A 24,865-nucleotide genomic window follows, 5' to 3' on the forward strand; every position below is an offset into this window, starting at 1 on the left:
CAGCGCTTCAGAACATTTTATCGCATTGGGGGACACAAACGATTCTGTCACACACGGTATGGCTTCACAGATTATAGCATATCTTGGGGATGGAATGGATCCAAGCTTCCCTCACAAACACTGCATCCGAATTCCAAGAGGTTTGGCAGCCGCTCATATCTTTCCTGTACACAGAATTTAATGAGATCACATGCTCAAAATATCTCCACCTTCTCCGGCTCACGGAAATTGGGGAGCCGACCACTAGCTCTTGAAAACTACCAGGGGGCTCTCTACACACACCATTTTAATACCGGAATAGTCATTGCGCATACCTGTTCGGAGAACGGTGGGGAGGGAGAGGGGCTTGTTTGAATACCTTTTGACCATGTTGAGGATTGATATTTCTTGCTACTATGTCGTAACTATACTGGCATTCTGTACGCCTCACAAATTTATTGGGGAGCAGGCTAGATGGCATCTTCGCAGGTAATAGCAAATTATATAATACATGGCTTGGTGTCTAGTACACAAGGCGCATTGTGAGGCGGCTATGAAAACTGTATCCATGCTACTAATGTCAACAAAGTTAAACATGCATAATCAAATCATGTTTATTCCTCCTAGAGAAACTGCATGTTTTACAAGAAGGGCTCAGCATTGGCATTAGCGTTAATTTTGCTTTAGAATGTAGAAATACAGAGATCGAGTTTATTTCTTCAAAACTGTCTATGTGTCCTTTATTCTCAAGTGGCTGCTAAGCGTCCAGTGTATCTACGATGCTTCCTACTGTTGTAGGGAAAATAATATTTCCTATGATACACTGAACTGCTAAATATTTCCAAATGCAGCTAAAAATGTGTGTGCTAAGGAAAGGGAAGATTTAATTTCCTCTGCTGAAGGACAAGGATGACAGCATGGAATTAAACAATGGACATTTGAGAGGGAAGAGCGACTGAAGTGATTGACATTAGTTTATAATTATTAGTTATAGATTCGGCAGAGGCAGAGAGAAACGAAGGCAGAGAGAGTGATGAAAGTTTTGGTGTTAGATCTATCTGAGGCGTTCGTACTTTGATGTACTTAGCTGATGCTGTCTGTAAGTTGACTCTTAACTTTGCACCTCATACCTCATAAGGATAGCCCCAGCTTTCCCTTTCAGCCAAAGGGTTGGCATTTCCAGCTATTAGCACGTTGTGCTATAGTTTTCTAGGTTTATATGAAATTCTGTATTTGCATTTGTTCTTATTGAAAAAATGCTCTTTTGTCTCTTATACTATTCACTCAACTCATCCTCGGCAATTGAGATGTTACTGTGATTACCTGTAATGTGTTCTTGAGTGAATATTCAGATTCCATATTGTGCTCCTGTTTGACCAATTCATTTGAGAATGAAAAGAAAATAGATAAAAGCAAACTAACAAAGAAACTGAGTCTGTCTTCATTCATTATAATGATGCTAAAGAGATGTATATAAATGTATATAGAAGGATGTAAATATAAATATTCTCTTTGTTCTAGGTCCTCGTTAGGGAAATATTTCATCTTTGTCATTTGCCAAATCCATGTCAAATTCTCCAGTCCGTCGGAGGACCTGACGTAATATGGGCCAACAAAAATCTAGTCTTATAATTAGAGAGAAAATTTAGGCAAACTGATTATAGTACGTGGTATAAATAGTTATACGCCCTTCTTTGGTTACCAGAAACCCTTTTTATCTGCTGTGCCACGGGCTATCAAAGGTCTTTGCAATCTGCTTTAACTATCGTCTGCAATTTTGGCTAGAGTATGATAAATGGATGTTGGTTTCTCGCTGCTCAAATGGGTGTAATTTCCGATATTTATGTTTCCCTCGTCTTTCTATTCCTTGACTTTGCTCGCTAGACAGAGTTGAAATGTCACTCATAATTACTCTAAAATTATAAAAATGTCACACATGGCAATCTGACACCTTGGCAGATATGAAAGCAATGGCTTTGTTTTCTCCGAAGAAAAAACAGCATTTAAAAAAATCAAATACACGATAATAAATCTAATATTTACGTGCTATTAGTAACTTTTTTTTAGCACATAGGGCATTCAATTCAGGTTTGTGAATTTCGTTCATTTTTTTTAATGAAAGTTTAAAAATAAGAAAGCAAACCTGATTCCATAGTCCAGAGAATTTTGAAAAGCTGTTGAGCACACCCGTGGCATCGATCTTCAGGGAAAGGATCATGGTGCTCAGCTGGATAATAACTTTGCTGACATCTTTGTGTTCACTGATCTGCTTGTCCAGGGGTTTCAGCACTACCATTTTGGTGAGCTCATCCCCTAGGTCTCTGGCTGCATTCTGTTCCAACTAAAACATGAAAAGTGTAAGGAAATACTTATTTTACAGTACATCAGAAATCCTAAGACAAAGAAAGCGTGATGGTTAGTTTATGAAACATATTACTAAAAATAGACACAGAGATGACTGCACACTGAAGCGCATGTTAGTCAATAGGTGTCTCTAAGAAAAACCTATTGTTCTTGCCAATACTTGTTTTTCCGCCAACCTGCTTCCATACATGCACACAGGTTCAGCAATGCCTTGGTATTGTTTTTCTTCAAGCAAAAGAACAGTCGTTCCAAGATGGCCACCGTGCACGCAAATTATTTTTCTTCTGCTTTAAGGAAAAAGCATTCAGTTCATAAGCTTTATTCGATCATTCATAACAATCATAAAAGCACACAAAATTTTAAAATATCACATTAAAAAGATTACAGGGCAAGGAATTACATATGTTACCACAATTGGAACATCTTCATAAAGGCAGAATCATGGACCGGTGCAATTAAATTGTACGAAAGGTAGGGGGACAATGTTAAAATTCCAGACTTTTTCTAATGGACACTGATTTTAAAATAAAGGTTGCAGTAAAAAAACAAATATCCGGAGTATCGAGTGCAAATAGTAATCTCATGGCATTGGCAGTTGTAGACACAGAGTATTTCTTAAAAACAGGTTTAAGATAACACAGACGAAGGTGCATATACAGTGGACAGATTAGCATAAAGTGCAATGTGCTCTGGCTGGTGGTACCATCACAAGGACAAGAAATTAAGCTATGTGTTTTCATCCGTGGAAAGGCCACCAGGTTATGGACAATGCCTAGTCTCAACCTTGTGAGAACAAACTGATGTGATTGTTTGGTAATTGCTTTTAAATACATAGGCATGCCATAGCCTACCTCCTTGTTAGTAAAGTAAAAAACATGGGTTGTAAAAAGGCTACATTGGGCTCTACGCCTATTGGATATGTTCCCCAGAAAAACACTTTTAACCTCCTGTTTGGGGATATTGATGGCACAGAGAGGGTCACTGTGGACGTCCAGATCAAAAATTTCCTTATAGGACGTTAGTACATATTTTAGCCAGGGAATCTGACGGACTTTATCCAGGCGTAAGCAGTCTTGGATAATTCGCCTGGTAAATCTGGTTTCGTCCTTTGTCCATATTGACCTCCATACCATAAGAGGTCTCAATCCTGTTAGGTCTGTCAAGTATTCCAACCCCGCCTCTTTGTGAATCAGTTCGGTGGATGCCGAGGGGGGGAGACAAAGAAGCCTCTTAAGGAACAAATTCTCTGCTACCTGCAGATCCCCTTGATTGCAATGGCCCCACACTCCTGATCCATAAAGGGCAATTGAAGCACATCTGTGCCGATAAACATTCAGCATATCAGGTATGCGACGACTGCCCAGTTTAGAAGCAAAACGAAACACTCCTGAGGACCCTTTACCCATCTTGGCCCTAACATTCAGTAGCTCTGATGCCCACGACCCACTACTACTAAAAGTTATGCTGAGATAACAAAATTTATCCACAACCTCTATTCGATGTTCCCTGAACTGGAATGATTTGAGTTGATTCACCTTTTTCCCACAGGCCATGATAAAAGTTTTTGAATTATTGATTTTTAATTTCCTCCCCTGAATAAAATCATAAAAATGGTTCATACGTTTTTGGAGACCTATTGGGGTTCTCGAAAGGAGGACAGTATCGGCTGCATAAAGCAGTACCGGAACTGGTTGGCCCTCAACTTGAGGGGCGTCAGCTGGAACCCTCTTCAATTCGGACTCCATAGAGTTAATAAAAAGGGAGAAAAGTAACGGGGCCAAAACACATCCTTGCCTGATACCGGATTTAACCCTAATCTTCTTGGTGCATTCCCCCGCTTGCCCAAAGCGGATCTGTGCTGACAGCTTGTCTAGCCAGGAAGTAAATTATTGCTGCCGGGGCCCCCATTTCGAGCAGTGTGGGCCACAAGAGGGTATGATCCACCAAATCAAAAGCACTTGAAAGGTCAGCAAAACAAAGAAATAATGAGCCCTGTTTAGCCTTGGTGTATTTCCCTATAATGAGATCTAGGTTAATGCACTGCTCAATTGTGCCAAGTCCCTTCCGGAAACCATATAATGTACCCTGTTATTTAACCACCTTTAATCTGCCATCACACTAGCTTAAGGGCTGTTACTGAGGCCCTCCAGTGGTGGCTGGGGGAAGGGCGAGATCGCCAGTGACTTCTTTAGCCTGTGCCGGAATGTATGCAGCAGAAAAAGGCCTTTCCAAAATGTTGACTTATTTACTGAACTTACACCTTGGCGGGATGTTGTTTTGTGAGGGCACAGGGGCGGCAGGAGGGGAGACTGACCTTTCTGCTCTACCTCAGGATGCCTGGAGTTGAATATTTTGGGGGGATTTCGCCTGGTGACAATTACACCGGCAGGGACAGGGCGCTATGCGGTGACCAGCTATATGTGGAACTGTGAGTATTGCCCATCACTCTCAGTGATAGAGGGTAAGTTGCCACTAAGGTATGCCCTGGATGCCCTTGGTTGAGGGTGTGGGCGATGGATATGGAAAAGGGGCCTGCTGGCACTTTTGCATTCCAAAATCTGGTGCTGTAATGGGTGGAGACAACAGTTGTATTGGTTGCCCGATCTTCGCGCTGTTTTGCTGATCTTACATCCTGTATTCTCATAACAATAATGGCTTTGGCTGATCTCATGTCCTGTATTCTCATAACAATAATGTATGCTTTACTATGGTTATTATTCGCCAATGATGAGATGTGGCTGTGGATAATAGGCTTCGCCCTTGGTTAAACCACACTAATTGTAATTGTCCATCTCCTTGAGAGTTGCTTCAGTGGGGGAGGGGAGCGTACTGCACGTTGTGAGTGCACTACGACGGGTGGAAAGCAGAGAGATGCACACCAAGTGAGAGGCAGGGACAGCAGAAATCAACAAAGAAGAATGCAGAGATATGAGAAGAACATGGGAGAGTACGTAAGGACTAACGGCCACATGCATCAACGTTTCCGTTTGCGATTCCTAAATTGCGAAAATTAAGGAATCGCAATTTTAGAAATCGCAAACGGCAATGCATGAAAAAATCTCGACTTTTTTTGCGATTCCTTATTTTTCCTTAATTGCGATTCACAATTTGCGAATCGCAATTAAGGAAAACCTTCCCATTGATTCCTATGGGCCAAAAGGCCCATAGGAATGAATGGGAAGGCATTCACATTTTGCGATTTTCAATTTGCGAATTCGCAAAATGTGAATGCAATTTCAAGGGTGCAGGGGGGTCCAAAGAACCCCTCCCAGCACCCTTGAAATGTAACTTTAAATGCAATTTACACACACACATGCCCCAAGGACATGTGTGTGTGTAAATTAAAACTTTCAAATATGTAACTTGTGCATGTTTGAAAGTTTTCGGTAAATTAGCATGAAGTTCAACTTCATGCTAATTTACCCCTTCCAATTTGCGAATTCACAATTTAAAAATGATCATGCATTGCATTAAAAAAATCTCAAATTGCGATTTCTTAAATGCAAACGCAATTTTAGAAATCGCAACATGGTTGCGATTCCTAAAATTGCGAAAAGCATGATGCATCCAAAATTTGAGAATTGCATTCGCAAACGGCCGAAAATTGCGATTCGCACCGTTTGCTAATGCAATTCTCAATGATGCATGTGGGCACAAGTATTAAGGGGGACAGATAAGGGAGAACGAGAGAGATGTCAAAGAAAGGGGAGAGAGGGAATGTGAGAGATATCACATGGAATGTAAACATCAGTTGATGGGGGAGAGAAGAAGGAGCAAAGGGAGACATACAAGGGTAGTGGGAGAGAGAGAAATAGTTGCAAAGTAGTGTGACAGAGAGAGACAAAAGAAGAAAGGACGGCACTCGAGATATCCAGGGAATGATGCTGGGGAGTGAAGCGATAGAGGTTAGTGGAAGCACAGCTCTCATTAGCGATGCAAGTTTGATGACACCCCCACCCAGGTGTGTGGGATGCCCAGTTCTCCCCAATTACGGTTGCTTTGTTGCTGCTACCTAACCACTGGGGTAGGGAGTCCATTTTCATTATTTTCATTAGGGCCCACAGCACCTCTTGCTACAGCACTGCTCAAAACGCCCTTTAGCCAACATTTTACTTGTGTCAAAAGGTCACATGGAACTGTAATTGGTTCGGTGGAAACAGCCGAAGAGGAAATATGAATCCAGATGAAGCCTTCGCTCTGTATTGATTTTATACAGTTGTATCTGGATGACTGTACACATTTGAAGCGCTGCATTTGCACATCAAGGAGATTCTTTGTGCTTGTAAACATGTTATGAAAGGCTTTGTGTTTTGCTTCTTAGAATTCTATTTTCTGCTTGCAGGAGCTTCTCTACGTCTGATTAATGGATAGATAGCTTTTCTGTGTCAAGGATTATTCTAACATGCAAACTGACAATTTTCTGGCGGCAGCGGGGCTGAATCTTTTTAGATGTAGGGATCAAACAAACTTCTAATTTTTAACAACATCACTGGAGTCTCCAGGACCTCGACTTTTTAATATAGCATCACAATTTATTCCCATGCAACTTGGTATGAGGCAGGAGATGCAGCGAGGGGTTCTGGTTGAAAATTTAAGAATATATTACAATGGCGGATTCCTACATCCTGATTTATAAAAAAATGATTTCGATACAACTTTTTTATAGTGGAATTCTAAGGCTCTATGGTATTCTTTTAGGGCTCAGAGTTTAAATCTAGCACAAGGGAGCCTGAGTTTTAGCGCCTAATCACCTTAAAAAGGAAAAATAACATACATGTTTTGGGCCCGTGTGGAGCAAGTTAATGTTAGTTATTTTCCTGCTCTGTGATCCCACTTAGGGGGAGATTTACAAAGCAGTTGCCCAGCCGCACCGCAAGGCTGCGCTGCGTTGTGTGACAGGCAGGGAGCAGGATAGCGCCATATCTTCAAAGATATGGCTCTCTCATATCCTTTCCCTTGCGCCGGCACAGATTTCAGCGGCCGTGCGCCATGCACACAGTAAAGCATCATAGCGCTAGGGTATGTGCATGACTCTAGCATAGGTTTTGTACATGAAGGGTACTATTCTTGAACAAAATACTATGCCTAGACACGAAGGAAAGTTTTTTCCACTTTGTATGCGTGCTGCACAGTGCAGCACGCATGCAAAGTTGGAAAAGCACTGAAAAATGAAAGCATTTCTCCTGTTAGCGCCTCCTTTAAATGGGCGTTAACATTTGGCGGAAAACCATGTCTACAAATCTTTGTAAATATGGTTTTGCGTCAAAAGGCATGGATGGTTGCATGGGAACACCCATGTTCCTCCCATGTAACACCCCTCGGCGCTAAGTAACGCAAAGCAGAACTTAATGCTAATTTGAGCTACTTTGAGGGTGCTTTCCAACACAAAACAAGTTTTGCGCTGGAAAGTAAATAGCAAAAAAAGCATTTTGCACTGATTGGAGTCACTTTTGTGACGCTAACCCAGTGCAAAATGTTTGTAAATCTCCTACAAAGTCTAGGACTTGCTGAAATTGAATGAAAAAGCCAGATCAAAATACATGACAACGACTTACTTTTGAATCAACATGAGGAGTAAATACCATTGACGCGTGGTTTACCATTGGCATCACAGTTTAAAAGAGCTGCTGAGTGTTTGCCAAAAATAACCAAACTATTGACGAGCTTATCAAAATTAGTTAAAATTGTTTTAATGTACATAGTAACACCTGAGCTTTTGAAAGTTGTGGAAAACTTGTCTAGCTAAGCAGTAGCCACAGTAGTGGGTAAGACAAAAAGGCGCTGATAAATCTAAACGGCGTGGAGAGACCATACCTTCGGTGCCAAATCATGCATTATACACATAGGAGGAAACTCTGGCGTCATTTAAACAGTGGCAAATAGCAGGGCTGGACAGGCCATGTATTCCCTCCAGCATTTACCAGGTTAGCTGGAGTCCTTGGAGGCCAGTTTTAAAAGCTCAGGGTGCTCCCCGTGCCCCTGGCACTTTCCCCAGCTCCCCTAGGTTAACTGCAGCACACATGGGGGACTTTAAGAGAGATAGAGAGAGGGAAGAGGGCGGTAGAGAGAAAATGATCACAGAAGAAGGAAAGGAGAGGGGTTTCCCACTCAGGCCCTGTAGGTCAGAGGAGAGTCTGTCTTCCACTCCCAAAGTGGATGATCACCCCCCACATTTTAAGATTCACATCTGCCTGGCATGCATCTCTGTACCTCCAGTGAATCTGCACTGAAAGAGGGAGCCATGTTTTTTTTTGGTCTGCTCGGCAAACTTTATTTTACTAAAACAAACTTTCAAAGCTGGATTTTGTTTCAGTAAAACAAAAGAAATTAATGGTCAAGATGTGCAGGCAGTTTTCTCCCTAGGTGACACTGCCGTAGAGGGAAATCCCATGATTGTCTCCCCTCCATGACAAGGAATGAACTGACCTTCACTGTGACCTGTTGCCCGCCAGTGGCAGATGTGGGACACTTCTAAAGTTTTTATTAACGTTGTCAGCTGAGGCTTCTCTAGTAGAAACTCAGTTTTTCCTCCACCTCTAAATGGTACAGGGAAACCACGAGTTTGTAAAGACAGAGCAACACCAATGTACAGATATCCGCCCTCTGAATTTAAAATTCTGTGGACCCTTGACCCTGTTCTTCTCAGGCAGTTCGCTCCACAAGCCGCACAGTACCACCTGTGTGCATGTGGCCCGCTCGCTGTTGCTGCCGTGAGTTTGAGGCCCTCCTCCACACGCAGGCTTCCATCTGCACCTCATTCATGGCCCAGTGGGGAGCAGTAAGTATCTGTGTGCCCCCGTCCCCCCTTTTGCCTGTCTGCCTCTGTTATTGCCTGTCTGCCTTCTGTTTTATTTTCCGTATTTCCGTTATTTAGTGTAATCCTTTTCTGTTCCTTCTGTGCCCCCTTCTGCCTGACTGCCTCTGTTTATTGCCTGTCTGCCTCTGTTTTTATTTTCTGTATTTCTGTTTTCTGGTGTAACTCCTCTGTTGAAGCATTGTATTGTGCCTCACATTTCCCGCCCATTTGTCTCTCCCTTTCCCGCCGCTGCGGCCCCTGTGGCCCCACCCGCCGATTAATCCCGCTCCCGCCTCCCAGCTGCTCCTCCCTCCCACCTCCCCTTCTTATGGCGGCCGCTGCACGGCAGCACCGGAGGCGTGTCTAAGGCAAGCCTGTCTGTGCCTGGACCGGGCCCAGGGTAAGACCCCCTGGTCCTCGCGAACACCACGACACCCGACGCCGCTACGATGCCAGCACCTTCTGGCACTCAACACCGGCCGATCACCCACCTGCTTCCGGGCAACCCCGAAGCGCACCCATGGATCCTTCTCCTGCCGGAACTGCAGCTACACCAGCCTCCAAACCACCACCACGTCCACCGGTGTAGGACACATCAGCCTCCTATGCATTCTACTCAACACCCGCTCTCCCCACAAACACGCCATTGAACTCTGGGACCTACTCGACTCCTCCTCCCCAGACGTCGCCTTCCTGACGGAGACCTGGATGAACCCCTCCTTGGCACACAACATCTCCATTGCCATCCCCGACGGCTACAAGATCACCCGCACGGACTGCACCAACTGAACAGGAGGAGGAATCGCCATCGTCCGCAGAAATACCCTCAGAATCTCGACCAGCACCGACGACACACGTATGGCCGAACACCTGCACTTCCAGATCTACACCGACTCCAACACTACCCTTAGAGGAACCCTCATCTACAGACCACCCGGCCCCCGGCCTCAGTTCAGCGATTCCATCGCCGACTTCGTCAGCATGCATGCCCTTGCATCCATGGACTACATCCTCCTCGGAGACCTGAACTTCCACCTCGAGAACACCAACGACAGTTACTCCACCACCCTGCTTGACAACCTCGCCAGCCTCAGACTCCTAAACAGCTCGTCACGACTCCCACCCACTCTGCCGGACACACGCTTGACCCCATCTTCTCCTCCAGCAACCACGTCACCTTCAGCCACACCACCGAACTCCACTGGACAGACCACCGCTGCGTCCACTTCACCTTCGAGAAGCCTACCACGCAGCACCTCATACAACGGGCCTCCCATTGCAGCTGGAGCAAAATCACCGAAGACCAGCTAGCCACCACCCTCGCACGAAACCCACCAACGGATACTACCGACACCGCCGCCCTCAACCTCAGGCAATGGATCGACGACTGAGCCAACACTCTCGCCCTGATCAAAAAACCCTCGAACAGACGCACCGACAGAAAAGCCATCTGGTTCACCGCCGACCTCTAGGCACCCAAGCAGGCCTGCCGTAGGCTCGAGAAGAAGTGGCTCCAAGAACAGACATCGGACAGCAACACAGCTTACAAGAGCGCCATCCACAGACACTACCAACTCATCCAAACCGCCAAAAGGACCTCCTTCAAATAAGCGCATTGACAACAACGCACACAACAGCAAAGAGCTCTTCAACATTATGAAGGAACTCTCCAACCCCAGCTCCAACTCCAACGATATCCAGCCATCACAAGACCTCCGCGACTCCCTACCCACCTTCTTCCACCGCAAGATCGCAGACATCCACAACAGCTTCAGCAACCAGGCCCCCCAACACACACAGACCCCTCAGACTCACCGCCCCCAGTCACATTGACCCCCTGCTCTCCTGGACCCGCATCAACGACGAAGACACCATCAAAATCATGAACACCATCCACTCCGGCTCACCATCTGACCCCTGCCCGCATCACATCTTCAACAAAGCAAGCTCCACAATCGCACCCCATCTCTGCAAGATCATCAACAGCTCCTTCAAGACCGCCACCTTCCCGGAGAGCTGGAAGCACGCCGAGAGCAACGCCCTACTCAAGAAACCCAAGGCAGACCCCAAGGACGTCAAGAACTTCCAGCCCATCTCCCTCCTCCCGTTCCCGGCGAAAGTCATCGAGAAGATTGTCAACAGGCAACTGACCTCCTTCCTCGAAAAGAACAACATCCTGGATCTGTCCCAATCTGGATTTCGCAGAAACCACAGCACCGAAACAGCCCTCATCGCTACCACTGACGACATCAGGGCCATGCTGGACAACGGAGAAACCGCAGCACTCATACTCCTGGACCTCTCGGCCGCCTTCAACACCGTCTGCCACCACACCCTCTGCACACGCCTCCACAAAACAGGGATCTGCGACAAAGCACTGGACTGGACCACCTCCTTCCTCACCGGCATTCCGCTCTCCGGCATTCCGCTCTAAAGACACCAAGATCATCTGCGGCGTACCCAAAGGATCATCCCTCAGCCCGACACTCTTTAACGTCTACATGGCACCGTTCGCCAACATCGTTCGATCGCATGACCTCAACATCATCTCATATGCCAACGACACCCAGCTGATCCTCTCCCTCACCAAGGCCCCCACCACCACCAAATCCAACCTCCACAAAGGAATGAAGTCCATCGCCGAATGGATGATGAACAGCCGCCTGAAACTGAACTCGGACAAGACGGAGGTCCTCATCATCGGATCCACCCGTCCACCAGGGATGACTCATGGTGGCCGGCCACCCACTGACCACACACGCAACCTGGGAGTCATCCTGGACTCCGTGTTGTCAATGACCTAGCAAGTAAATGCCGTCTCCTCCTCCTGCTTCAACACCCTCCGCATGCTCCGCAAAATCTACAGATGTATCCCCACCGGAACCAGAAGGACGGTCACCCAGGCCCTCATCAGCAGCAGACTGGACTATGGCAACACTCTCTATGCAGGAACCTCAGCCAAACTCCAGAAATGACTATAACGCATACAGAACGCCTCTGCACGCCTCATCCTCGACATCCCCCACCACAACCACATCACAGCCCACCTGAAAGACCTGCACTGGCTCCCTGTCAACAAGAGGATCACCCTCAAGCTCCTCACCCACGCTCACAAAGCACTCCACAACACCGGACCAGCGTACCTCAACGAACGACTCACCTTCTACACCCGAACCGCCAGCTTTGCTCCGCTGACCTTGCCCTCACCACCGTCCCCCGCATCGGTCGAGCAACCGCCAGCAGCAGATCGTTCTCCCATCTCGCCGCAAAAACCTGGAACACCCTCCCCATCCACCTATGACAGAGCCAGGACCTGCTAGCCTTCAGGAGACTCCTCAAGACCTGGCTGTTCGAGCAGTAGCAGCACGCCTGCCCCCCCCCCCCTCCAGCACCTTGAGACCCTCATGGGTAAGCAGTGTGCTCCACAAATGAACTGATTGATTGATTGATTGGACCCCCACTGAATCATTGCTGGAATCTGGGGTGCTCCACTGAGCCATTATTGAAAGTTGGGGACCCCCAGCCTAAGCAATTTCTTTGACTTGAACCACAAAACAATACACACAAATACAAAACAAGTATACAACAAACAAATGCTCAAATATTGAAATGTTTTGTTTAATTCACAATCAAATTTAGACAAAGTTTTTACTTTTTTAATTTTGCTTTTTTATTTGTACATATTGTAGTAATGTTCGTTTGTTTATTTTAATATTATTTCATTTCATAAAACAGTCCCTGATCACCCTGAGTAGGCTTTGTGGAGCCCCCAGGTTCTCGAACCATAAATTAAGAACCACTGGTCTAAATAAAGGCCTCAATCTTGGTTGTCAGACAGTTTAGCTTTCAGGAAGCATTTTGTACAAAGTAGCATGCTTCAGAAGTATTTTGTTCTGCCTGTTCTTACATACAGTTTGTGGTAATATATCCACCCTGAATGTAGGTAACTCTTAATGCATGATGTATTGTCCTTCCCAATATTACTAATAATATTTTCCTTCTTTTCAAGACTCCAGCCTCTACCGTTCATAGCAGATAAGCAAATGTCATTTTTTTAATATATGCTATGTGTCTTATAGTGTAAATTTGCTTCACTGAATGTTCCACACCATTTATTGAAAACTCTAATTTCGTTAACTACTGATACATGACACAAAGTTTTACTCAGCTTTGCTGTTAGCCTCACTTAGAAAATTGCCACACCCAACAAGCTGATAGAGGGGTGCATTGTAGCTCCCCTACACTTTTCCATATAAATACTCAATTTATCCTTTATCTTTACCAAAGCTAGAAACTTTGCACCTATCATCGAGGTACAACCACTATATACTTTACTTTATGTTGATAACTAAATTTACTAAATTATTGTAGATCAAACTATAACCGCTAGCAAAGTCTTCAGGCACTCTGTCATTATTCATACTGCTAGATTTTTAAAAATCAATGCATAAAATTAAAATATTGGGTTCATTTTCAAAACATACAAATGAGTGTGTTTTGGATGGAAAATTGGAAAGTCATCCCAAGAAATGGTGCCAAGTTTTACTTACCCAGGTGTGGTGTTGACATATAATCTGCATATACACCATGGCAGGGAAAGCTATCGTCCGTGCTGCTGGCCTAATGACTCTTTTCAGTGCCAGTGGAAGGCAACACCTTTGCCTCAGTAATCAAAGTATACAGTACCAAGATCCCTCCAACTTTACAATACAAGTACGAGAAGTTCCAAGGGGAGAAACTCTCCTTATCGAATAAAACTAATGGTAAGATCTTGAGAAGCGTATTGTCTGTTAGGTCTAGTCTAGCAGTCCAGTCACTATGACTAGAATTTGGATTGATAGGTGTTTTAGCGTGTGGGATCAGATTCATGGTGCACATGGTTGTCAAAGTAAGATGTGCTACACACAGTACCTGAAAGAGTGATTTAAGCTACAGTTCCAGAACACAAGGTGTGTTAGGAGGGGCTGGTGAATGTACTGAATTGACTGGGTCTCCTGTTGTTAGTCCTAATATATTGTTTTAAAATCAACTATGTGCTCTCTTATCAATTTTAATCTTTGTTTGTATTGTATTGCTTTTTTGCACATTAGAACCTCCCTACGCTGACCCTGTGGTGTCCGCTTGTAAGAGTGGGCCCGCCTAAATTTGGGTCAGCGCTCTAGCCTTCCCGCAGTTTTGAGGATAAAAACCACGATGGCGCAAACGCGCCAATGGCTCGCCGAAGGCGCGCCAAAGGCAAGCCCGTCTGCGCCCGACTGCGCCCGGAGAGCGCTCAGCGCCAGGACCCCTGGCCGGTTGGGGACCCAAGTATACTCCAGAGAATCGTTGCTTAAATTAAGAGCAGCTGCACATGGTAATTGTGATTCCCTGATGCTGGGAGAGAGTAGAGGAGAGTCCCGTTGTACCAACTGCTCTTACCAGCTAAAGGTGGGACCTGATAAGAGTGCCTTGCAGATAGGCGGGGAAACGGGGGCAAAAAGGGGGGAGAGCAGGGGGGAGCCCCAGATATGGGAACATACTTCTTCCAATATTAAGAATAAGGAGCCAATGATAAGACCTGGGGGTACAGATGATCACAGTTTTCATTGCATATTACTTAATACACGTTCTGTGGTAAAACATAAACATGAACTAGAAATGCTCTTGCTGGCCCATAAACCGGACATAGCCTTTCTAACAGAGACATGGACTGATGACACCTCTGTTCCAGTTTGGAACATTGCTCTGCCACCTGGCTATGGATTATTGAAACAGGACAGGCAAAAGACATGGGGGGGGGGGCGTAGCAATTGTGTACAAAGACTATTTGAAGGTTCAGGGGGAAGCAGTGGCGTACTTCCCGGCTGAAGCCATGCGTTTTTGCGTTAGACTTAATTACTCTTTCAAGTTTCAGGGTCTATTGGTGTATAGGCCGCCCGGCCCCAGAGTGGTCTTTTCACAGGCCCTCCTGGCGTATATGGAATCATGCATTGATACCGAATTTTTTTCTATACTGGTGGATTTTAATTACCAGCTGCAGCTCAACACAAACTTTGAAACAGCCAGACTTTTAGACCATATGGTAGCATACGGCCTTAGCCAGATAGTGTCAGAGGGGAAACAACCTTTACAACGCAACTTTTACAACGCACTACCATTACAACGAAACTTTTACAAATCAACATCCATTACATCGCATGCCATTACAACCCAACCATTACAACGCATGACACTACAACGCATACCACTACAACGCATGTCATTACAACGCATACCATTACCACGCATAAAATTACAACTCATAGTACCCTTACACTATCCAACACTTACCCTACTGTTGCACCCCCTGGAGTTAGAATAGTAATTTTTACCCCTACACTATCCAACACTTACCCTACTGTTGCACCCCCCTGGAGTTAGAATAGTAAGTTTTACCACTACACTATCCAACACTTACCCTACTGTTGCACCCCCCTGGAGAATAGTAATTTTTACCCCTACTTACCATACATGCAATGTAATGTTATGCGTTGTAATGGTATGCATTGTAAAGGTAGTATGCGTTGTAATGGAATGCGTTGTAAAGGTAGTTTTTAAAAATTCGTTGTAATGGCATGCGTTGTAATGGAATGCTTTGTAATGGATGTTGCGTTGTAAAAAATGCGTTGTAAAGGTATGCGTTGTAAAAGTATGCGTTGAAACGTCATACATCCGTGTCAGAGCCTACGCATCAGGCGGGACACACTTTAGATGTTTTTTTTTCTTACAACAGGACATCACACTGGCTAGTGTGGAGGCACTTCCATGGACTGACCATAGGGCAGTTTTCTTTGAGGTCATGGGGGTGGCATCTGAACACCGCCCCCCTTTCAAAGCATCTAAGGTCATGTTTCCGACGTTGGAACAAGGTAAAGAGCAGGGATCTAGAAGAGGCACTTAACTACTCCCCTCCAACTCTAGAAAGTGACAACGAGGTAGCAACCTAACAGTTTAATGAGTGGATACAGAGGGCGGCCGACTGTGTTGCACCAGAACAAACGGGAATTGCCAAAAGGCACCCACTAGCAACACCCTGGTATGGACCTAAACTTAAAGGATTAAAGGTGGAGCGTAGAAGGTATGAACATCTCTGGACAGTAGAGTATAGCAAAATCAGCAAAGATGCCTATAATGGGGCTTTGAAACTGTATAAAGAGGCTCTTCTTGAAGCTAAACGGGCATATTTTACGGAAAAAATCCAAGTGGCTGGAAATTTGGCCAGAGAACTTTTTAAATCGGTTATATTTCTAGCCAAGCCACAGCAGGTAAACATGTTTAAGCTGGACCAGAATTTCTGTAATCAGCTTGGTACCTTTTTCAAAACAAGGTGCAAGTGATATACAATGAGCTGGCCAAATCATAAAACTTCGTGGCAGAGAATAGTTCATCATCCTCTGGGATGGAGACAGTGCACTCTAGGCTTACGTTTATAAACCACTTTTGGCTGATGAAGTAACTAATCTTCTGCAATCAATAAAATACAGCTCGCCAAATGATCCCTGCCCCCACACTATTATGCACTTGGCCGCTGAAAAGATCAGTGAGACACTCACCTCCTTGATTAACCAAATTTTGGTATCGAGGATCTACCCTACGGCCTGGAAGACAGCGTGCATAAAGCCAATCCTAAAGAAGATAAGAGCCGACCCCACAGAGCACAAAAACTACCATCCCATCTCAGGCTTACCCTTTGCAGCTAAGGTCCCGGAAAAAGCGGTCAATAAGACTCTGACCAACTATTTAGATACCAATAGGCTAGTGGACCCTACGCAGCATGGGTTTCGACCAAGACACTCAACGGAATCGGCTTTGATTGCTGCCTCAGAGGGGATCAGGAGGGTGGTGGACGGAGGAGGTAGGGCGATTCTCGTTCTCCTAGATTTGTCAGCCGCATTCGACACCGTGAATCACACGGTGTTGGTGCTGTGACTGCACGGGTCGGGGTCGGCTCTGGATCTCCTCTCCTCCTTTTTAGAGGACAGGAAACAGAGCTTGAGCTGGGAAGGTCTACAATCTAACAGCTTCAACCTGCTCTGTGGGGTGCCACAGGGATCAGCCCTATCTCCAACGTTGTTTAATGTTTATGTAACTCCACTGGCAAGACTCGTCAAGCAGCACAGGTTCACATTTGTATCTTACGCTGACGACTCACAGCTGGTGATATCCCTATTGGACAAGGCTAAGATCACAGCTGCCAGTTTTCATAGCTGTCTAAAGGACATTATGAACTGGATGAACCTACGTTTTTAAAAAATTAATACAGAAATGACTGAGGTGATCGAGTTTGGGAAGGGAATGTCACTGTGGAAAGCCTCCTGGTGGCCGCCGGAGGCGGGTGAATGCCCCTGCCCCGTCGAGAAGGTCAGGAATCTGAGAGTCATATTCAACAACAAGCTTAATATGTCAGCACAGGTTAACAGTCTAACGTTGTCAAGTTTCTTTCTGTTAAAAACTCGGCGTAAGATTTTTCCCTTCATCCCTCTCAATCTACAGAAGACGGTAATGGCTGCCCTCTTTCTGACCAAACTGGATTACTGTAATGCACTATTTCTGGGTTCTGATAAAACCCAGATAAAGAAATTGCAATTGTTACGGAATGCCACAGTGCGATTGCTTTTAAACCTTCCTAAGGGCCATCCTACGTCACAGGCTATAAGAGCATTAAACTGGCTCCCTATTCAGCAGAGAATAGAATTTAAATCACTCTGTCTGGTGCACAAGGCCCGGTGTGGAGGCGGATCAGACGATAGCCAGGAAATGGTCAGGCTCTACACCACTACGCAAAACCTTCGATCTATTAATCATGGCCTGATATGCATTCCCAAGTTTCAAAGAGAAAGATGGAGGGGAAGGTCCTTGTCATACTGTGCAGCAAGGCTGTGGAACAAACTGCCAGTGACACTGAGACCAGAACCCAATCTATTGCTTTTCAGGAAAGCTCTGAAAGCGCGGCAGGTCACACCAGAGTAGATCCAGCATATCCTAGGCCCTACACACACACTATAGCGCCAAGACGCCTCGGCATTCGAGCGCTTAATAAGACAAAAAAAAATGAATTAAATTTACTTTCAGAAGAATCCTACAAGAGATCCTGGGGGTTTCAAAACCTGGTCATACTGGGTGATAGTTGAAAGGCTTGCTAGACCTGTACCATTGGTGTGGGTCTCACCTGCATTTTTGCCTTTGCCTCCTGTGTTTTTGCTGTGTGTTGGACTCCGTTTTGCTGGTCTATATGCTTTGGGCACTTTGCCACTGCTGTTCAGTGCCAAATTGCAAGGGCTCTCTTTGTAAATTGTTATGGATTAGTGTTTTTATGATTGGCACAATTGATGTACTCATTAGACCCTAGTATAGTGCACTGTGTGTGCCAAGGGCCTGTACATCTAATGTTGCTAGTGGGCTGCAGCACTAAGTATGCCACCCACAGAAGCAGCCTGTAAAATGTAACCCTGGCCTGCCATTGCAGAGCTTTTGTGCAGTCTGGACTGTCATGTCGACTTGGCAAGTGCACACACTTGCCAGTCCCTAAACCTTCCCTTTTCACCATGTAAGTCACCCCTAAGGTAGGTCCAAGGTACCCCTGTGGGCAGGGTGCATTGTATGTGAAAGGTAGGACATGCCCTGATGTGTGTGGCATTTCCTGATAGTGAAGTACTGACAATTTCGTTTTTTACTATTGCAAGGCTACCTGTTCCCATAGGACCGAATAGGGAGTTTTTTTTATAACATCTTATATACATAACTGGCCCTGGGAACAAGGTAGAAAAATAAAGTTTAGTATACCTCAACTCAGAATGTTAAAATGCATCTTTTAGTGAGGGTGAGTTTTACATTCTGTGTTTGAAAATACCACTTTTAGAAAGCAGGTATGTTCTTGCCTAACCATCCAGTATGCTTCTGCTAGGTTTGTGTATTGCATATCTGGCTTTTGGACTACAGGGGCTGGAGAGGGGAAGTGGCTCCAGAAGACCGATAAGCCAGGGTTGGACTGAATAGGCCTGGGCTGCATTTAGAGTAGGGGGGGAGATTTCCTTTCACCTATTGGGCCTGGTCTGCCTTCAACAATGCTGTCTCCACCTCCTGCCAGGAAGCAGCACCAGTGAGGACAGAACTGGTTTTGGCATGGTACAGACACTCTCTGCCTTCAGAGAACAAAGGATTTTGGTGTATAAATAGAGGGGCCCAGAACCCAGACTTTTCGATCACTTCTGGGAAATTAGGAGAAACCTTTGCCAAGGAGAAGAGCCGGAGAAGCTGAGGCGGAATACTTCCCCCTTTGCTGTTTGCTGTCTGGGGTTGGCCTGTGGTGGCTACTTGCTGTCAAGGAAAGGAGAAAAGGACTTTGCTGTTTGCTTTGTCCCCTGCTTGAAAGAAGATCTCCAAGGGCTTGAAACTGAGCTTGCCTTCTGTTCTGAAGTCTCAGGGACACAAAGACTTCACCACGAGCGCACCTGAATTTCCTTGATTGGAATTCTAACTTGAAAAGAGGTGTCTGCTTCTGTTATGGACCTCTAGAGACTGTTTTCCGCTGAGAGCTGGAAAAACTGTGCAACATCGACGATGTGAGGCGCATCCGCACCTGTTTCCGGCGCGCCCACACCTGTTTCCGATGCATCACCAAAGAAACCGTCACATCGCCTGCCGCAGGTCGAGAAATTGCCACACAGCGCATCGAGTGCACCGGAGCGCCACATTGCATCGAGGCTCCAAGTCTGTTGCATGATTGGGGGATGCAGTAAGAAACCGGCGCATCACCTCCCCATGCAGGAAAAAACAGACGCATCACCTCCTCTTTTGGTAAGGAACCAATGCATCAACTCCCCTTCCCTGAGTGTAAGGAACCGAAGAATCACCTTCCCTGCGGCCTGTTTTGTTTGTTTGCGTGACGCATCCCAGGTTCTTTGTGTCGCGTCTGCAATTTCCATGAACTGAACTATTTTCTACCATCTGAAAGTCATATTTTTATTACTGTATTGTGGATTTTTGTTGCTTGGTCTTGTTTTGGTTTAGATAAAGATTACTTATTTTTCTAAACTGGTGTGGTGTCCATTTGTAGTGTTTTCGCTATATTACTGTATGTGTTCACAAACGCTTTATACACGGCCTTTGAGATAAGCCTGTCTGCTCGTGCCAAGCTACCAAGGGGGTCAGCAGGGATTATTTTAGGAGTGTATCCCCCTTACCCTGACTAGAAGCAAGGGTTACCTATTTGGACTAAGGTACCTACCTCTGCCAACTAGAGACCGCCATTTCTAACAAGGCTCATGAAATTAGATTCAAAAGTTTATAGCTTCAATTTGGATAAACATCACCATACTTTCATGACTGATCTGACCCAGATTGAAAACTCTGCAAGGCAAGGTCAAATGCTATTGTTGGAGGGAAGTCTGCTAAAGCATTCAATGTGATGATTATTTCTGAATGTAAGCAGTAATGGCCTTTCACACATTAGAGTATTGTGTCATCATGTTTCCAACTATAAAGAATGCATTTTATTTTTTTAAATGCGAAGATCGTTTGGCAATATATTTGTCGCCAAATAATACAATGTATTTCTACAATGTATTTTTCAGAACACATCAATGCTGTTTTTCCTTGCAGGTTAAATAACCATATCTCTTACCTGCTGCTGTTTGTGATGCAAATAAGTAAATTTCCACAAAGGAATGTCTCTGGTCATCAATAAAATAGTGTTGGTCACCTTATTCACAGCACTCTAGAAAAGCAAGTATTTAAAAATAAATCATTATGTCTTCTCATTTAAAGCTTTTCAATTTCAGCTTAATAAAAGATAAAACGTGCAGCACTCTTTCAGCCATCTATTATTCACAACTACACCCATGTTTAGTGGCATAGGCATGTGTCTTTTCAATTGTGTAACAAATCCTAAATTCAAATGTACGTTTATGTATGTATGTTTGCTTTGGGTTTTAATAAAGCGCCTGGCTGCCGGGGGCTTTCCCGTACTGGTGAGTGCTGAACTGGGTACCCGTGCCTCTTACTAAATAAATGAATTAATGAGGGAACAACCAGGTCTTACGTTTTTTCTAAAGGTGAGTTCATCTTGCAGTGACCTGAGGCCAAGTGGGAGATCATTCCACATCCTAGGCAATTAGTGTGTGAATGATCTTCTTCCCCATCTTGTCCTTTTGACTCTCGTCGTGCTGAGCAAATGTAGTTGAGAAGTTCATAAGAGTCTAGCTGGAACATGAGCAGGTATCAGATTTCTGAGCTTCACTGGGCCTTTGTTCTCCACGGCCCTGTGTGCAATGCAAAGGGATTTGAACTTAACTCTTGCCTCAGTCGGCAACCAGTGGAGCTGTTTAAAGGATTCTCTTATTGGAACATAGCTTGGAACATTTAACAAAATCCTTGCTGCCGCAGTTTGCACCACCTGAAGTCTCTTTGCTACATACTTAGGCGCGCCCACATACAGAGAGTTGCCATAGTCGAAACGCAAAACTATGAGGGCCTGAATAAAATTAAATTCAAATGGGTTTCAGATTTCTAAGCAGTCTGCAAACATGTAGGGCAGGGCAACACTGTCCAGTAACAAATATGCAATGTAAGGGCTGATATGATCTTTGAGGTTATGGAAAATTAAACGTCTTTCAGCAAGCTTGAAAACTTCACAACCTTGTGAAGTTGTGACATTTGTCAACTTTGCACCACTTCATAGCTTGTCACATTTCTCTGACACTTGTCTAGTAAGGGGGATAAAGGATGTCTCAATCTCATCTCTATAACCAATGGACAATTATTGGATGACAAAACGTTGATTTAAATTCCACAAGAGCCATCATTGACCTCATGTACTGAGCACCATCCTTCAAACAGAAGTCCCATTACACTAAATCAAACGTTGTTTCTGCATCCTCATAATCTGGGTCAACTTATAAGGGATTAAGTCCCCCCAGCAGTAAATTATAAAGATATTGCAAGATGCACAGGAGTTCCATAATCATATAGAGCAGTGGTTCCCAAACTTTTTTGACCCATGGCTCCCTTTATCAAATTGGCAGTTGGCCGTGGCTCCCCCCCATTTTTTACCGGTGGACGGGTGGGTGGGGATGTAAGCCGGACCTTGGGAGTACTTCCTGTTTTCCTTAAATTAATTGGGATGCAATGAAGGTATTTAATCATATTTGTAACAAAATAAAAAGATAACAGTTGTAAAAGGGGAAAAACAAACTTTTGTTTTATGTGCTGATACGTTTTCTCTCATCGAATGTGAATGTGTTGTGAACTCAGGCGTGGGATGCTGTATTGAAGCCAGTGACCATACTGATGTTTCAGTAATATTTGAAGGCCTTCCCGTTTCAAGGACCATCCGAGAGTTCTACTGGGTTTGGTCTAGAATAGTTTAGAAAAATGATGATGGCCCTGTCTGTAAACGCACATTTAAAGATGTTTTTTAAACAAAATACACTTTCTTTTTATGTAATTGTAAATGCATATTCTCTTGTTTTATGCCTTGTGGCTGGCCCTGCGCTAGGAGTGCCCATTCTGCCCATGCTTGCTCCCTTTGTGACCTCTCCTTCCCCCTCTTCCCATGTCTGTCCCCTTCGTGTCTTGAGACTGTCACTTCTTTCCATGCCTGCTCCCTTCGTGTCCTCCGACTGTGTCTTCTATCCATGCTGCTCCCTTTGTGTCCTCAGTCTACCCTTCTCTCCATGCCTGCTCCCTTTGCGCCCTTAGTCTGCTCCTAGTGTTCATGTCTGCTTCCGTCGTGCCCTCAGACTACCCTTCTGTTCATGCCTGCCCCCATACCCCTGACTACCCCTTCTGTCCATACCTGCCCCGTGCACTCTCACGGTCCCCTCTGTCCATGCCTGCCCCCGCGCCCTCAGACTGCCCTTTCTGTGCCATGCCTCCTTTCTTTGTGCACTCAGTCTTCTCCTTGTGTCCATGACTGCTCCATTTGTGCCCCATGATTGATCCATCTGGCAATGCCTGCTCCCACTGTGCTTTCAGACTTCCCCTTCTGTACATCCCAGCCCCCTTCGTGCTCTCAGACTACCTCATCTGTCCATGCCTTTCCTCCATGCCTTCTCCCTTCCAGACACACGGCATGCCTGTGCAACCAGTAAAGGTCAGAAAAGGTGAAATGATTTTAATGTTGAGGTGCGTGGGAGTGAGCAGGGAGCAGTGATGAGGTGCTGATGCATTTGTGCTGCATGACTGCAGGTAGGTGAATTGATGGAAATGATCTACATAAAGAGTGAGAGCGGGGCATGAGGTCAAGGATTCCTTTGCACACCACGAATTGGAACTTATTCTTAGTTTTATGAGATACAGTGAACCAGTTTGCCTGGTGCCTTTCGAGTTCAGGTGAGAGAGGGAGAAAGACATGTGAATGTATTTTCAAGACTTTGAAAGGAGTAGTGGTTAAAATAAGGAAGAAGATTTCACAGTGCACCTGGTGCTGAAAACGAGTGCCTTTTAATTTTGAATATAGGTTGTATTGTTGGTGTATCCTGCTAATTAAAAGTAACACACATTTTGGATGTGCGTTTTGGCATGTTGAATCAGTGTAAAATCATGGATGAAGACATTGCTTGATACCATCGGCTTACTTTATCCCTTATTTTTCTCTTTCAGTGTTTTAGAAATGTATATCTTATACCTTTTGCAAAACATTAAAGCAGCTGAGTCATATCATATTAAAGGTTTGTGTTCCGGCTCTACCACCCTCTCATTCTATAATCCACAAAAAAAATACAGTCGCGGCTGCAAACACCCATTGGACTCAAAGGGCTTCATCCCCCTGACTAACCCCCCTCTCCCCCCCCTCCTCCGCCTTCCCGTCGTGTGTGGCAGCCCAGGATGAGACAGCATCCCCGGGTGCACACACAGCCGCACCCGAGCACTTCACAGGTCATTTAAAGACCATTTACGTGCTAATGAGGCCTTGCTGTTTTTTCACCCTGTCTAAGAGCCCCTGCAGCTCCACTCTGCTTGTTGCCCACATCGTGCCGTGCCGCGGCGCCCCTGGCAACTCATGACGGCGCACCAGGGAGCCGCGGCGCACAGTTTGGGAACCACGGATATAGAGGAACAAGGCCGAAAGCGGAGTTCCTTAATAAGGTTATGGAACTCTGAGGTGACTTGCAATATCCTTATCATATACGCCAGAGGGTATGTTATCCCTTAATACATGGTCACACCATCACCATTCCCACAAGCCACTTAAAACCTTGGTGCATAGATCTTTCACACGATAGAGCGAACATGCTTGCAAACATGTATAGTAAAAATAAAACCTCTAATGCAAAATGAAATACATAAAAACCTGATAGATATTTGTTGGAAACAGATATTGGAAACAGTTCAACATCAGCCAGTTTAAAAAAAAAAAGCTGTTGTAGCTTGGAAGGTGTAGAAACATGCAGCTATATTCTAGTTTTTCTCTGTCTAAGGAGTGCAAACATTAAACATATTCTCTCTGCTAGTCACTGCAAGCTATTAAAATAGAGCAGAAGAAAGTGAAGCAACGTCCATTTGTTGCATGAAACAGTTGCTTTAATTATACTCTGTGACCTGACCTGCCTTTCACCTTGGCTGCTGGCTCTGGCAGCAGGAGTGATGATATCAGAACTCAGCTGTAATACCCTTATAATGGTCGAGTTCATCACAAGTCGCCAATTACAATGAAATAAGTTTATACAGGGATCACAGAATCCCACGTATTTTAAGGACATTCCAACT

General features: G+C 45.0%; 1 protein-coding gene across 1 annotated transcript in view; it reads right to left on the reverse strand.

Annotated features, from left to right (window-relative positions):
• The window catches only part of LOC144828114 (dynein axonemal heavy chain 5-like), a 1,079,012-nt gene that overhangs the window by 911,852 nt on the left and 142,295 nt on the right, over window positions 1-24,865 (reverse strand). The window contains exons 25-26 of the mRNA XM_078686235.1: window positions 20,781-20,873; window positions 2,123-2,320 (exon numbers count right to left, since the gene is read on the reverse strand). Coding sequence (XP_078542361.1) covers window positions 2,123-2,320; window positions 20,781-20,873 — 291 coding nt within the window. The remainder of the gene's footprint in view (window positions 1-2,122; window positions 2,321-20,780; window positions 20,874-24,865) is intronic.

The sequence above is a fragment of the Lissotriton helveticus genome, chromosome 4_1 (assembly GCF_964261635.1).
Source record: "Lissotriton helveticus chromosome 4_1, aLisHel1.1, whole genome shotgun sequence".
NCBI lineage: Eukaryota > Metazoa > Chordata > Amphibia > Caudata > Salamandridae > Lissotriton > Lissotriton helveticus.